Here is a 16,947-nt window from a genome sequence, read left to right as displayed (position 1 = left end):
CCACCTAATTGATGGTTGTGCAGTATTTTTTTTTCTGTTTAAATCTTTAATCCTTGAGAATATGAATTATATTGTTTGTTTGATGCTAATTTTATATTAAGTCATATCAGATATGTATTTTGATTTAGAATTAAGACATTATAGAAAATGCAGATCCATGTGTGAAATGATAATATAAAATGTAATAAATATATATAATATAATAAATTAAACATTACCTTGTCATAGTGTTTTATAATTTATACAGATAACTGTTATATATGCCAATAAAATAAATATAATAACCATATTAAAATAATATATTACCTTATTTATTACTTATATTAGTGCATCATCATTAAATCATACATACACGGGCGTATATATATATATATATATATATATATATATATATATATATATATATATATATATATATATAACATAGGCTATATTACATATTGTAATATTATGTAATGTTGTGCGCTATCTGTCATGCCCACTGAAGGCTCGTCAGTAGATCACATGTGCGCTGATAGCACTGAAGTGAACTAACCCTAGAACATAACCCTCTCCGGAGAAGGTTATCTTCAGAGAGCAAGTTACTATGGTTACTAACATGCCCTGAAAGTAACCTTCAATTTTGGAACCAAAAGCTGAGGTTATCCTCTCGCTTATCCTCAAACATACCTGGGTATGTCACATAACCTCCTTTTTTGGAATACCCCCCAGCTCACAACATGATGAGATGTAAAAACATATCAAACAACACCTGACCACATTTTCTCTTGGCTTGTCTAGCTTCCATAACTCTGTTACAACAGCCACACAAAGTCTAACATTAAAGAGTCAAGGGCCAAGAGCCCAACTAAAGTAAACACTGACCCTCGTAATGGTGGTCCGCTTGTTAACATCATGTGTCTTTACTAATGGTCAATCGTCATTTAGTTAGTCACTTAATTATCTCATTAACTTTAACACTGCTTCAGTGTTAATTTTAACACTCTTGAGTGTGGAATCATATAAACTCTGAGGAGAATTAATTTAACACTTGGGTTTTTGCTGTGTACCTAAACTTAACAACTAACTTACTAACTATTAATAAACAGTAATTAGGAGATTATTGAGGCAAAAATCATAGTTAATAGTTAGTAAATAGTGAGAACTGATGCCCGTTTCAATAAGGAGGTTCAGCCAACCAGTTGAAACTTGAACTCTGAGTTGACTTACCCTGAATTTTTTTTTTTTTTTTATTCACTACTACTAAAGTTAGTTCAATCAAAACTGAGTTAGCTCAATCAACACTAATATTATAGCGTGCACCACGACTATGAAAATCCATGATCAATGGAGCTCCGAAATTATGATTCACCATGGCAACAGCACCCGATAAAAAGACGTCTGCATACTTCCGAGTCAATACGTAACTTTAATTCTTAATCACTGTTATAATATCAAAGGTAAAAAAGTGGAAGAAAGGTGAATTATTTAAGTAATATTAATTTTAATTGTATTCTACAGGCAAAAGAACAAAAAAAAAAAAAAAACCTAATCATGAAGTATAAAAACATAATTTAATCAAGGTAAAGCTTTTAGCATAAAAGATTCATGAATGTAGGCTACATGACTTTACAAGCAATTGACAAATTAAATAAATATAAATTGGTGTCTATTTCAGTTTGCAGCAGCTTTTTCCACATGGTTTAACGCTCTTTTCACATAATTAAATGTTCTTTAATCCAAACTGTTGCATTTCTTAATTAATGAAATTAACATTTGACTTCTACTCAGCCAAGAAGGTTTGCAAAAATAATGAAGAACAGATGAAGAGGAGATGGCCACAATAATGAGTCTTAGGAGAATATTAAAATCCAACAGGAAAAAGAATAACTGTTGCTTTTGTATTTGTAGGAAATAAAGATGACCTAATAAATTTAACAGCTGTGGTGGTGGTTACGGCATATATCTCAAACTACCCTTCCATCTGGCATCCTTCCATTCCATACAGTAATCAGCTTCATTTTCAATGGGTTTGTGCTCAGAAAACACCACATATATTATAAGAAAAGCATGAGAGTGAGACACTCTTTCCTTACCGCTCTGCGGCCTTGCATCCTTGATATTATATAGCAAAATAGCATTTAAAAATGGTAGCGCTCAAATAAATATGCATGCGGATATGGCATTAAAAAAAATCTAAATAATCCTCTCCCGATATAAATGTAACTCTCTACAAATTAATGTATCCTCCTCATCTACAGGATTCAGTATTAGAGGACGTGCCGTTTTTGTCACTTTAAAAGTGTCTGCATTATGAAAGTATGTGCAAAAAATTAATGTACCTGCACTGCAAAAAATTATGTTCTTACTTAGTATTTTTGTATTGTTGTTTCCAGTCAAAGTATCTAAAGATTCTTAAAGATTTATTTTCTGCATAAGAAAATTTTTTAAGGTTTTTAGTCTAAGTGTATTTTACTTATTTTCCAAATTATCTGCCAATTGGTTAAGAATAATCTTGAAAAATAATCTTGTTTCCATTTGCATTAATATTATTTCTCTGGTTTTAAGTAAAATTAGCTTAATTTAGATTCGAAAATACACACTAAGAAATGCATTTTTGCAGCGTGAATGAATGACTGGGGTATTTAAACATAGCTTATGCTTTAAATAGGGGGAGGAGACTGAAATAAACTTTTGGTTTAACGAACAAAACCTGCTCCTGACCAGGTTAAGTTCACAGAGTATATTACCATAGTACCTGACTCTAAGTTACCTCTCTTTCAGAAACAGGCTTGACCTACCCTGCTTTCTCAGGTTTGACAAACCTCCCATTCTGAAACGGAAAACCCAGAGTTTCCCTCATTTCGGGGTTAACATACTCAGAGTTTTCACTTAACCTCCTTGAGCCTCTGGTCACAAACTACAGTGTGACTGATTAATTTTATATGGGTTTGCATTCACAAGCATAAAATGTTAATTATTGCTGTTGAGTGATGTTTTCATTCTCAACCCATTTTCAACCTATTTGGCGGCGTTTACACTAGCAGAATAAATCCGATTTTTTTTGCCCACATCTGACACAGGTTGGAATTTGATGCACGTGTGTAAACAAAAAAATCCACATGAGATCCAATTTTTTTTTTTTTTATTTTGCATCCGATCTGAGCCGTTTACAAATGTGGTTTTAAATCAGATACATATCCGATATCTGGACATCTGACCTACGTCTAAACACACATATCCAATTCCCTGCAGAACTCCCAATGCAAGGGCAACACGTTTGCCCATAAAAATAGCGTTTTAATGCTGGTGTGCTGTATGCGCTCGCAATTTATTGAGATGGAAACTTTAAATAATTGCACATTCAGGAGCTGGTTTTCGACCTCTGTCCCATGAATTTTATAAATACAGCAGCTTTGCTACTAAAAGCTACATTATATTTCTTAGCAATAAGGTGATAACTTTCACTTGTTTCCATGCTTTACACTCGCACGGTCTCTCTCTCTTGTTAATTCATTCAAATTCATTTAATAAATATCTTCTTTTAATTTATTTCGGGAGGAGAGGATGAACCCAGCCCGCAAGCTTATGTGGGGCCCAGTTTTGTCCTCAGTTTCCATAAAGGCCCCACATGTGTCAGCCCAGATGAGTTAATGAAATGAACACTGCTCAGTATGCATACTACAGAGTGCTAAAAATAAGACTGAAGCAGTACTGCAGTTCATTAGATTAAATGATTAATCAAGTACTGATTGAGCATTAGTGATGAACACCTGCTTAAGAAAAAAGAGATGAGCAGAAACACAAAAATAACTATTGACTTCCAGTCAAAGCCTGCAAAACAACTGCAAATTAAAGACATTAAATCTCTCAAGATCTCAACAGAGGATGATTAAACAACTCCACAAACAGCTTCACCAGCTTCACACATTACTAGATTGACTTTATTTCTGTCATTCGTCTACAGAAGTTTTTTTGAAAATTACAAAGGTTCAGATGTTGATGTTTTCTTTAAATTAAGAGTTTGGTTTGAAGTCACCATTATGGTGAATAACGTTTGCTTTAATGGGGCTCTTGACTCTTTAGCTACTCCTTGTGTTTATTTTCTCTGCAGCAACATGTTTATGAAACATTATTGTTTGCAAAGAAACTGAAAATCAATGTGATCAGCTGATGTTGCTTATTAATCAGTGATTATGTGAGGTTTTATTATTATGAGGTAGGTTCAGTCACAGCTAGTCACTGATTGGAAGTAGCTTGATGTTATCAGCAGATTTTTCACATTACTAATCCTGAGAAACTACAGACAGGATATTCTGAATTTGGATTTTTAACCGCTGAATCATTCAGAAACACAAACATTAAGAATCATTTTGTGAATCTCAACAACGGTGACGCTGATTCATGCTGCAATGGTAGCACGTGAATTCAGCATTAGTGAAAACAGGCAGAGACAATGGTAGCTTTAGCAACATTAGCCTTACAGAGAGCCAAGGATCTCTTATGGAAAACAAAATATGATGCGTGAGGCTTGCTTTGTCTGGACGTTTGCGCACAAAGCGTTGGTATCGATCCCTCTTTCAGAAGCAATCTTTGCACAACTCCAGCGCTAAACTGACCCTCGTTTGTGAGGCAGTAGAGTCCGGTGTAAAATGTTAGCACAAAGTATAGGACATTTCCTTAGAAAATGAAAGTTAATCACCGTATCCTCAGCAGTCTATGGATACTCCTATGTTCGTTGGGGTGGGGTGCATCCCAACACACAACACTTTTAATGGTCTTATTGGCACTGACATTGTATCTCCAGCAGCTACAGCAAGAAAGCAGTAATGGCGGACCGCAGCGTCTCACTCAGGGCTGTGTATATGCTAATAGGCCAGAGAGCGTCACAAATGGGCAGCACTTTCACTGATAATAAGTGATAATAAGTGATAATAAGTGATACGATAATAAGTGAGTCATTGTGACTGAACCGAATCATTTAAACGGTTGATTAACTCAGGAACAAAACAGCTTCATGTTGCCCAGAGATGTAAATTGGAATTATATTTGTTGGTGAAATACAGCAAAAACGGTCAATATTGTGTCTAAAACATAAGTTTCTTAATATTAAATAATTTTTTTATTGAACTGCTGTATAAAATCAACATCAAATTGCAGTCATGCTGCTTTTTGGTGGAAAAAAACATTAGTCTTCGCGTGATACTGATTATCTATATGAAATTATATAAATATGCATTTCTGCCCCCATATCTTGAATTTTATCATCATTCTAAAATGCATATTAATAAACTGAATCATGCAGTGAAAGAACGCACACTGGTCTAAACTTCTAGACTTCCTGTTGCTTTAGCTAAACTTAGCTAACTCACAATGGTAGCGCTCATGAGTCATAGATGTTAGCAAGACAAATTAACTATATTTGCCTTTTGTCTTTTGGATTCGAGCTGTAAATTCGAGTCACAGATAGCTTAGTCTTTTGTTCATCACCACTCACCTCCACAGCAAGAGAAACACAACTGGAAAGGGAGGGAGGCTCTCTGCCTGTCCCCTCTCTCTCTCTCTCTCTCTCTCTCTCTCTCTCTCTCTCTCGCCTCTGCCTGTCTTCTCTCTCTCTCTCTCTCTCTCTCTCTCTCTCTCTCTCTGCCTCTGCCTGTCTTCTCTCTCTCTCTCTCTCTCTCCATCTCACTCCCAACTCAATTCAAACTCCTTCTGCCTGTCTTCTCTCTCTCTCCCTCCCTCACCCTCTCCCTGCACTCCTCTCCCTATAAGCTTCCACTGTCTCTCTCTCTCTCTCTCTCTCTCTCTGCCTGTCGTGCTCCACTGCTGTGCCGTGCACCCGCGCGAAGACACGGAGGAAGAAAGGCATCGTAACTTGACAGTTTTCTCAACATTTCCTGACCTGACCTGATATTTTTCATTTTTTATTTGTTTGATAGGGAAAGCTGTGCGCAAACAGGAACACACACACACACACACACACACACACACACACACATATATACATTTATTTAAAAAAAAAAAAACACTCCCCAGAAAAAAGGGGAATTGCTCTCCAGAAAGAAAATCGGCGGGTGCTAAAGCCCCCTTTGATGTCTATGTGTGCATGTGCCTGTTAACTAATGCCTGTTTCACACATCCTCCGTCTTTAATGCATATGCGGTCCATGTGTGTTACGTATGCGGTGCAGAAGCAGCACGGACTCATTGTGCTTTCACACAGGACATGTTGGCAGTCCGCTACTGATCAGTGGGTGTTTAGGCCACAAACACAACATTTATCCATTATTTTGATTTCAATCCAAACATTGCTACAGAAAATGCCTTAGCAGTACAATAACAACACTTTATAGACATTAGTTTAAACTTAATAAATATAAACAACAGCCTATTATTCATGCATTTGACTTCTAGGTTTGTATAATGACTTGCTCAAGCATGTGACACATTAAAACACAGCATATAGCCTACTTTTCTTGCGTTAGAAGAAAAGTAGGCTATCACAAACAATTAAAACTCATTACTGATAGAAACAGTCGACTCTCATGCCTTGTATTTAAATCTTTACAAGCAGTCCCAAAGGTCTTAAAGAACTTTGTTTTTCTACCACCACAAGTGCATCTATTATCTAAAAGTGCACTTTTCCTTTTTTTAAAACTAGCCAAAAAGCCACGTGTTGACTGTAAATGTGGTAGACTTTATATCAATTTATTGTGAAATTACTACATTTCCTTTTCAATCCATGTTCTTTTTTTACTGCGAACAATGTGCTGTCACTTTATTTCTGTGTGTGCAGCACAGCAAACGATCTCTCCACTGCTGCAGACGTACCGCTCCTGGGGCCTCATTTATAAACGTTGCATATTCACAAAACCTGCCCTGAAAGAGCCGTACGCCACTTCCTATGCAAAAGGTGGGATTTATTAAAAAAAAATGACAAATTTGATGGGAAAATTTGCACACATGCAAGCAAACTCTGACCCATACTTACAGACTTTTTTTCTGGAGAGAGAAAAGTAATGAGGTAAACAATGATTTTAAACTCTGTTTTCATGTCGATATACACATTAAATTAAATATTTCACTCTCATTAATGGAGATAAGAACTGAAATTACATAAAGTCATTATGCAGAAGTTAAACCAAAATTATATGAGTTTAGACATAGCCTATTTGTAGAGGATGCGCTTGATCACTTTTCCTGTGGCGTGCTATGTTTTAATGACAGTAAGGAGTGCTATAGGTGCACAGACTGCAGATCTTGTGTTATGAGAAAATATTTTTAGTGAGAACAATGATTAAAGATGCGCACTTGTACAATAATACAATCTTCCATAATACGAAATTATGGCAGACACTGATGAATTCGGTGGTCAAAAGGTCCATTGTCTGGTCTGAATAGGTCCAATGATATTAGCTTACTGTACAACCGCAGCTGAGGTGTTGATGTCGTGTGAAGCATCTCCACATTATTATGAAAAATACCACTGTATTTGAAGGATACAACTTGAAGAAAACTGTAAGATTTGCACATTTCCTTTTTTTAAATACTTTGTCAGTGACATGCGAGTCAGACAGTTGTATTTACACTTCAATAAATATAGACTTATCTGTTTCCACTAAAATAGATAAAATATGTTCACCTTATCAGGAAAACGTCATAAATTTAATTTAATTTGAATTGTTTAAAACAATCAAAATATCATTTGGCCAGTGGAAATGAATGAGATCAACTCTATTTTAAAATATTTTTCTGAGAACTATTTAAACAGTTTTTTTTTAATGGATATTTTGATATATTTATTCTAAAACATAAAAAGGATACTGGATGATTTTTAACAATAAAACAACAAATGGCATTTATAGTCCATATCCCCATAATGTGATGTACATTTGACGGTGTTAAACATGGTGTCACGTGGATGGGAATATGCATGGAAATGATATGCAGATGAGGTTATGCACAGTAAAACTAGGCGTGGTAAGCTCCATATAAGGTGATTTCGGGGTCGAGGTGGAGATGCACGTACGCACAATCTTCCCCTGACTGAGATTTATAAAGGGATTTTTACGCCGGTTCTGGCGTACGCATGATTTTATAAATCGGAAAACTTTTGTGTGTATGCAAAATCTAGCATTTGTACGTGCATACACTTTTAGGATGAAATCTATGGAGAATTTTATAAATGAAACCCCTGGAACGCACTGACGGATCGCAACCGCATGCAGTGTGAACAGTCTAGTATGTGTGAAACAGGCATAAGGCAGTGCTTCTCAAAGCTGTCCTGGGTACTCCACCACTGCACATTTTGAATGTCTACCTCATCCAACACACCTGATTTAACTGGTTTTACCTTCAGCTCATTAGTAGAGACTAATGTGCAATTATGGGGGTCACCAGGACAGGTTTGAGAAGCACTGGACTAAAGAAGTCTTTTTGTCTGGTGGGGACATCAGCACACTGGCATGCCTTTAACCAGAGTCCTTGCTGTTTTCAGATTGACAGACTGTTCTCTCACTGATCAGCACTGTGAAATTGTGGCTTCCGCTCTACAATCATCAAACTCCCCTCTGAGAGAGCTGGACCTGAGTAACAATCCTCTGCAGGATTCAGGAGGGAAGCTGCTCTCTATTGGTCTGAAGAGTCCAAACTGTCAACTCAACGTACTGAGGTTTGTGTTTCACACTGATTCATTTTGTTATAATAAGTAAAGATACCTTGTCAAGCATGTTTATGAAGAAAACATTTTGTTAAATGAGAAATTATTCTGTTTTTCCCTTCATAATCCTGCTACAAAATCTACCTGCCCTCCGGGAAATGAGTATACAGTGGGCTCCAGAATTTTGAGGAAAAAAATACTTTTTTTTAAATTATTTTATTAATGTTAAACTTATTAATGTTATTAAGAGTTTCACGCACTAGACTGTCATCTTCATTCCCAAGTGAACATGTTTTTATATTTTTAAGGATGTTTTATAGAAAATCTAATTGTTTAGAGAAATCTCCAGTTCATGCTTATTGCATGTTTGTTTAAAAATGGGTTAACAATAAAAAATTTGTTCGCCATCAGTTGCATATTAAAGTAAATGTCACTCAGTGAATTTTTCAGAGCACTTCCAACCAAATTTGACATTATTTTTCAGATTTACTTGGACATTCGATACTTGTACTTTTTTTTCATATTCTATAATATGAATAAAATAATATAGAGTAATATAATATGGACTTTATATATTCTTAATTTTATTTCAGTCGATTTCAATACATGTATATTTACTTTTACTTGAATATAGTTATTGGATACTTTATACAACATTGCAAACTAATGTTGTATGTAAACATACTCAACAACAGATTTTTTGTCTCTTTTTTGCATAAGTTGTAAATCACAAGGATGAAAGTGTGAATGTTTGTGGAATATTCCAGTAGTTCAAAGGGTTCATGAACTGCAAACACTTTATTTAAAGGTCATTTTTTTTTTGATAATTGTAAAAATTTATAGAGTTCAAAGACAACAGCAGCTCCATGTGCAACTTCGGTACTAGTTCCAGATGCATTTGAGTTTAATGCACACAAGTCTATTTAAAATCTTGTTTATGCTGAATAATTGTGTTTATTGTGAAAGTTCAACAGCAGAGATTGGGCCAATCACTACTCATTTTGTGTGTGACAGTAACTCACTGCAAAGTGGTTAAACTCACTGCTGAATTTTGTGCAGACAGTGCTCTCATTTATCAGGCAGCACATTGATTTCAATAAATTCAATTGGAGGGCCATTGCATTGTATATTACATATATGTGATCCTGGACCACAAAACCAGTCATAAGGGTCAATTTGTTGAAATTGAGATTTATACAATCCCTGAAAGCTGAATAAATAAGCATTCCATTAATGTATGGTTTGTTAGGATAGGACAATATTTGGCTGAGATACAACTATTTGAAAATCTTGAACCTGAGGGTGCAAAAAAAATCAAAAGAGAGAAAATCTCCTTTAACGTTGTCAAAATGAAGTTCTTAGCAATGCATATTACTAATCAAATATTAAGTTTTAATATATTTACAGTAGGGAATTTACAAAATATATTCATGGAACATGGTCTTTACTTAATGTCCTAATGATTTTTGGCATAAAAGAAAAATCAAGAATTTTGACCCATACAATGTATTTTTGGCTATTGCTACAAATATACCCCAGCGACTTAAGACTGGTTTTGTGGTCCAGGGTCACATATGTAGTTTCATTTAATTGTTATTATATTCATCTTGCTTAATACATCTTACTGTATTGGAGTCTGTTACTAATCTCTGTCTCTATCTCTCTCACACACACACTCACTCACTCACTCACACACACACACACACACACACACACACACACACACACACACACTCACTCACTCACTCACTCACATACACCATGTACCTAGTGCTTTTCCACAAATGCCAGATATAGGATCTAAATCATCTTTAAATATGAAGCATGCTAACATAAACACTGTTGTTGTAGATTATCCGGCTGTTTGGTGAAAGAGGAAGGTTGTGCTGCTCTGACATCAGCTCTGAGTTCAAACCTTTCACATCTGAGAGAGCTGGACCTGAGTAACAATCATCTGCAGGATTCAGGTGTGAAGCTGCTCTCTGTTGGACTGAAGAGTCCAGACTGTCAACTCAACATACTGAGGTTTGTGTTTCACACTGATTCATTTTGTGATGTTAATAAGTAAAGATACCCTGTCAAGAATGTTTAAGAAGAAAACATTTTGTTAAATGGGAAGGTTTTTCCCTTCATAAGCCTGCTACACTTTCATACATATGACCCAAAGCTAAAATCTTATTCATTTGTATGTCTGACATGCTCACAGAAGAACTCTGGTTTGTTAAAATCTTCTTCATGCTGAACAATTGTGTTTGCTGTGAGATTTCAACAACAGAGATTGTCAATCTCTACTCCTTTTGTGTGTGATAGAAACTGATTGCAAACTGATTGAATTCACTGCTGAGTTTTGTGCAGACAGTACTCTCATTTATCAGGAAGCACATATATTTCAATCAATTCAATTGAGCGCCATTTAAAAGTGTTTGAAGAGTTTGATTTGGCAAGTTGAAGATCCCTGTTCAATATTATATTGTATATTACATATATGCTGTTTTATTGAATTGTTTATTGTATTAATCTTTCTTAATACATCTTACTGTAATGGACTCTGTTACTAATCTCTCTCTCACACACACACTCCCTCTCTCTTACTTGTCCATCTAAATCTGTACATTACAGTTTTTGCCTATTGCTTGAACACTTTTTGCAAAACTTCGGCTCATTGTGTCAAAACTTTACACACAAGCACACAAGACACAACACTGGGAAATAAACCATTCACATCTATGTCGATACACTATCAAAACCTAACAATCCTTTGTCAAAATGTCACACTGATGACAAAATGATACACATTGCATCATATGAATACACTTTCAGATTGGCAGCAATACACTAGCGTACTTTATATAAAACACTGCAGTCTTTAATTTTCACTGTTTTTATTCAGTTCATCAGTTAGCATTCTGTGAAGCTCAATGCAACACTTACAGTTTTTGTTCTGTTTTTTTTCCATCAAAGGGTTTCACAACAACCAAAAAAATGAAAGTACTGAAAGGTTACAAATGACATCAACTCAATACTGCACATAACAGTACTATATTTTAAAGTACAGTACAGTAAGTGCAGTAACGCAAAAATACAAATAAAACACAAAATACACTATAGTAAATACAGAAAAACAGGCCAATTGTGCGTGGGTGGGATTACAGATCCTGCCATCTGTTTGGGTCTGGCCACAGGATCTCATCAACGTCTCATCTCCAAGCGGAAAAAAATTCTTTGATAGGGTTTAGAAATGGCGAGTAAGGGGGCAAGTATACAACTTTAAATTGATCATGGTTGGTGAACCAGTCCCGGACCAGAGCAGCCCGGTGGAAACTAACATTATCTCAGACAACAACAAACCTGGGCTGCTCTGATCTGTCGTGTACAACTGCATCATGAAGTGCATCGAGAAATATGAGTTTATGTTGCGTATTGTAGGGACCTTGTAGTTTGGCATGATGGTGTAGTAGCCCTCGAAGGCTTATGGTGGCACACATTGTGATGTTTCCCCCACGCTGCCCCGGGATGTGCACAATTGCCCTTTGGGCAATTATATTACGACCCCATTGTCTTGTTTTGCTGAGGTTGAAACCAGCCTCAATGTAAATAAATTCATGAGGCTGTGCAGCTCCATCCATGTCCAAGATTTACAGTTTTTCTTGATTGTTTAAACACTATAAGCATGCTTTTGAGCTAAAATTTCAAGACCATAACGCCATTTTTCAGAAAACACACCCATTTTGCTGAACTAAAAACACTATTCCCCTGTTTTAACACATGAGTCAGATTTGGTAAACCCTTACTGCAAAACTCTACACACAAATCCCTGCGTTTCTCAGTGCTTATACCATGTGGTCATTTAGAAAGCACTAGCATTCAATATTCTTTACTCAAGACAGCATAACTTGAGCTCAATTAGCAAACAGATACCCACGTGGAAACACTAAGAGTCAAAATTTATCACACACCAATCAGAACCTTCAATAGATAGATAAAAGAGCCCCATTCAGTTCATTCAGTTTTGGAACAGTGGATCCAGAGAAATGTGATTGAAAAGATCGAGGACACCAGAGAGGAGGAAGAGGATGAGCAAGAGCAGGAAGGAGTGGAGGAAGAGGTGAAGGAAGAGAAAGAGGAGGACGACGAGGATGAGGGGCAAGGAGACAAGGAGTCTCAGATGAAATTTGTGCCATTAGTTGACCATGTCCTTGTCCATGGTATGACTATGAGGGAGGCTGGGCAATGAGTTCAGCCAAACTTAAGTTGCTTCACCGTCACCTCGATCATAAGAACATTCAGGGAGGAAAACAGGTAGATGTACCTCAGTGTACTCTACTGTAACTTTTGAGAGCTGTACTCGGTTACAACACATGCATTAAATTTCCTTACATACGGATAGAGTTCTGTCTGCTTCCATTTTGTAAAAAGGATGTGTTACAGTCACAGTATTCAGTACTTCTATTTGTGTAGGACACAGAGACGATGGAATGGAAGAAGCCTGACGAGACATTACAGTTGATGTGTGACAGCGGTGGATCAGTCATGCGAGAGGAGTTTACCCTCTCTGCATGTATCTATGTGGTACTGATACAATGGTACATATTCAGCTATTACTGTACTGGATTACATAAATACTGTATTGTAAATGTAAAGGACTGCAACACTTACATGTACATATTCTTGTCGAAGTCCTTTGACCCTGATACAGTTCCTCTCAAATGGGACCTTGTACAATTGCTTCAATGTGATTTTGTGCTTTACCAAGACACGTCTGATCATGGTAATGCCTACTCGATTGATGTTGATGAATACTTGCCTACCTGCAAGTATTTGTTCCCGTAGCTGGTGGAGACGGATTGCATTGTTTGCTCCAGGCATTTCCACAATGGCAAGTTCCTGCTGTTGGATGAACAGGCATTGCCGACCACCCCCAGAAGGTCTTCTAGTCATTCTGTAGAAAAATGCAACCACAAATTATTGGTTTGGTTCTTTTTTACAGTACTGTATACTGTACACAGCACTGTAACATCTCAATGGTACAGTGCTATGTACTATACTGTACTGTATGTTCCACAAAACTACAATTTTTTGTTACAAAAGGAGCACTAGCCAACTTGCAATACAGTAAAAATACATGTGATACAGTAATGTGATATGGTACAATACTGGAGTGGAGAGTTGAAGACATACCTGTTTTCCAGTCTGATTGTCCTTATGAGGGATGCAACTGTGAACCGGCTTAGATGTGGGTGGGCTCTCTGCCCAGCTTCCCTCATTGTCATGCCATGATTTATCACATGATCCACCAACATCGCTCTAATATCATCTGAAATATTGTTCCATGCATAGCCTCTTCGACCATGTCCTACTCCTCTCTCTTTTCTTTGTCTTTGTCTGCCTCTGCCTCTGCCTCTTGCTCTCCCTGCCTCCATGCTTGCAAAGTTCTCAAAATGGCTCGAGGCCTATTTGTGGTTGGCTGATTGATAATCAGTTTTGTGTTTTCAGGTGTGTGTCTAAGTGGTTTCAATCACCCAATGTGTTTTGTGTGTAGTGTGCAGGAGCAAGTGTGTTATAGAATTGCAACTGAAGTGCAAAGCAGCGCTTTTGTTTAAGGTATAGTAACAAAAGCTTCAAGTTTTGTTACTTTGGTCTAAGCACGTGTCTATAGTGTTCAAGCAACAGGCAAAAAACTATATATAGGCTAATTTTTGTACTAAGCTACAACCTAACGCTAACCCACATTCTAAAACTTACTTAAGCACAATTTTAGAATTAAAAAAGGAAACTTATTTTTGTTGTGCCATAAATAGGATCTAAATAATCTCTAAAAATGAAGCATGTTTACATAAACATTGTTGTTGTAGATTATCCGGCTGTTTGGTGAAAGAGGAAGGTTGTGCTGCTCTGACATCAGCTCTGAGTTCAAACCTTTCACACCTGAGAGAGCTGGACCTGAGTAACAATCATCTGCAGGATTCAGGTGTGAAGCTGCTCTTTGTTGGACTGAAGAGTCCAGACTGTCAACTCAACATACTGAGGTTTGTGTTTCACACTGATTCATTTTGTGATGTTAATAAGTAAAGATTCCCTGTTAAGCATGTTTAAGAAGAAAACATTTTGTTCAATGGGAAGGTTTTTCCCTTCATAAGCCTGCTACACTTTCATACATATGACCCAAAGCTAAAATCTTATTCATTTGTATGTCTGACATGCTCACAGAAGAACTTTGGTTTGTTAAAATCTTGTTCATGTTGAACAATTGTTTTTGCTGTGAGATTTCAACAACAGAGATTGTCAATCTCTACTCCTTTTGTGTGTGATAGAGACTGACTGCAAACTGATTGAATTCACTGCTGAGTTTTGTGCAGACAGTACTCTCATTTATCAGGAAGCACATATATTTCAATCAATTCAATTGAGGGCCATTTAAAAGTGTTTGAAGAGTTTGATTTGGCAAGTTGAAGATCCCTGTTCAATATTATATTGTATATTACATATATGCTGTTTTATTGAATTGTTTATTGTATTAATCTTTCTTAATACATCTTACTGTAATGGACTCTAATCTCTCTCTCTCTCACACACACACTCTCTCTCTCTTACTTGTCCATCTAAATCTGTACATTATATAAGCTAATTTTTGTACTAAGCTACAACCTAACCCTAACCCACATCCTAAAACTTAAACAAATTTTTAGAATTAAATAAGAAAACTTTTATTATTTTTATTAATATTTTTATTGTTGTGCCAGAAATAGGATCTGAATCATATCTAAAAATGAAGCATTCTTACATAAACACTGTTGTTGTAGATTATCTGGCTGTATGGTGAAAGAGGAAGGTTGTACTGCTCTGACATCAGCTCTGAGTTCAAACCTTTCACATCTGAGAGAGCTGGACCTGAGTAACAATGACCTGCAGGATTCAGGAGTGAAGCTGCTCTCCACTGGACTAAGGAGACCAAATCAACTCAACATACTAAGGTTTGTGGTTGTAGTGTGTGTCTGACTATATGCATTCTTTCATAATGAAATAATTATACATACATAATTTCATAATTATCCAAATGGACAACAATAAGAACTACACAATCATTTACTATTGGATCCAAGTGCGCCCTTTGTCTGATTGTAGCTATTGTCCCTTGTCTTGTTCTCCACTGAAAGGGGGAGTCCTTCAGCTACCCCTGTACTAGTGGCGACCCATGTTGTACCCCCAGCTCCACACTTGTTGTATTTTTCCCCGAATCAAACACACCTGATTCAGTTCATCAGCTTGTTGGTAGAGACTTCAGGACCTCAAATGGTTGTGTCAGATTAGAAACACATTAAAAATATTTATTGTTAGGGTATTACAGGATCAGGGTTTTAGGGGACCACTGCTTTAGGATAAGGATATGTTCCCACTAGCTCTTGTCACTTGCACTCTCCCACATTTTCTAATGATTACAAATAAACACATTCTGCACAAACAAATTACAGTGCCTTTTTTAGGATATTACATTTTTTATTAGCAGAGATGTAAAAAGTACTCAAGTGAAAGTATGCTGAAAACGTTACTTTGTGTCTGGCCAAAAACATACTGGAGCAAAAATAAAGAGTACAAGAGTCCAGCATTAAAAAAGTAGAAGTAACCTAGCAAAAAAAAAAAAAAAAAAAAGTCTAGTGCAACAACAACAATTAAAATGCAGCACAGGGGAACAGAAACATACAGTCATTAAAGGGAAACTCCATCCTTCACACCCTCATGCCATCCCATATATATACAATTTTTTTTCTTCAGATTAACACAATCTAAGAGTTTTAGAAAAAAATAATCCATCTCTTTGCACATAATGCAAAAATTAAAAAAACACACACACACAAAGGGAACATGACTGTAACCCATACAACCCAAGTTGATGAATCAATGTCTTCTGAAGTAAAATGATTTTATATTGTAAGACAAATACAAATACTGATATTTTAAACTTGACCGTTGTGTTCACTTTGTGTGGTTTTTGAAAAAGTCCCATACACTTGCATTATGTTAGGGTAGGAACGATGGAAGACCAGGGCGGGATGCAGTTAACAGTCTTTAATGAATAAAGTAAATTGTCTTCACTGAATAATTAGAACACAAATCACAGGCATTAATCAGAGCCAGAACAGAAACTGCCAGACGACTGGATCTAAGAAAATCTGCATAAACTTCCACGAGGACAGAGGCAGGGACCCCGAGATGCATTCAGCCAGTCAGAAATAGTGAAGACAGCAGACAGGGTGAACAACCAAGGGCGGGCGCTGAACAGGTACTCTGCAAACAGGCACAGCTGGATAATAC

General features: G+C 36.5%; 1 protein-coding gene across 7 annotated transcripts in view; it reads left to right on the top strand.

The window, feature by feature from the left end:
• LOC122147244 (NACHT, LRR and PYD domains-containing protein 12-like) overlaps positions 1-16,289 on the top strand; it is a 64,006-nt gene extending 47,717 nt beyond the window's left edge. For 4 of the 7 annotated variants that reach the window (XM_042769023.1, XM_042769020.1, XM_042769021.1 and 1 more), the window contains 4 exons: positions 8,476-8,649; positions 10,489-10,662; positions 14,490-14,663; positions 15,438-16,289. In XM_042769023.1, coding sequence (XP_042624957.1) covers positions 8,476-8,649; positions 10,489-10,662; positions 14,490-14,663; positions 15,438-15,633 — 718 coding nt within the window. In that variant the 3' untranslated portion in view covers positions 15,634-16,289. Of the gene's footprint in view, positions 1-8,475; positions 8,650-10,488; positions 10,663-13,095; positions 13,176-14,489; positions 14,664-15,437 lie in introns of those variants that run through there. The other 3 variants (XM_042769024.1, XM_042769025.1, XM_042769026.1) reach the window with 3 other exon arrangements.
• Positions 16,290-16,947: the final 658 nt, after the last annotated feature.

The sequence above is a fragment of the Cyprinus carpio genome, chromosome A13 (assembly GCF_018340385.1).
Source record: "Cyprinus carpio isolate SPL01 chromosome A13, ASM1834038v1, whole genome shotgun sequence".
In the NCBI taxonomy this organism is placed as follows: domain Eukaryota; kingdom Metazoa; phylum Chordata; class Actinopteri; order Cypriniformes; family Cyprinidae; genus Cyprinus; species Cyprinus carpio.
This window is presented reverse-complemented; position numbering and strand designations above follow the sequence as displayed.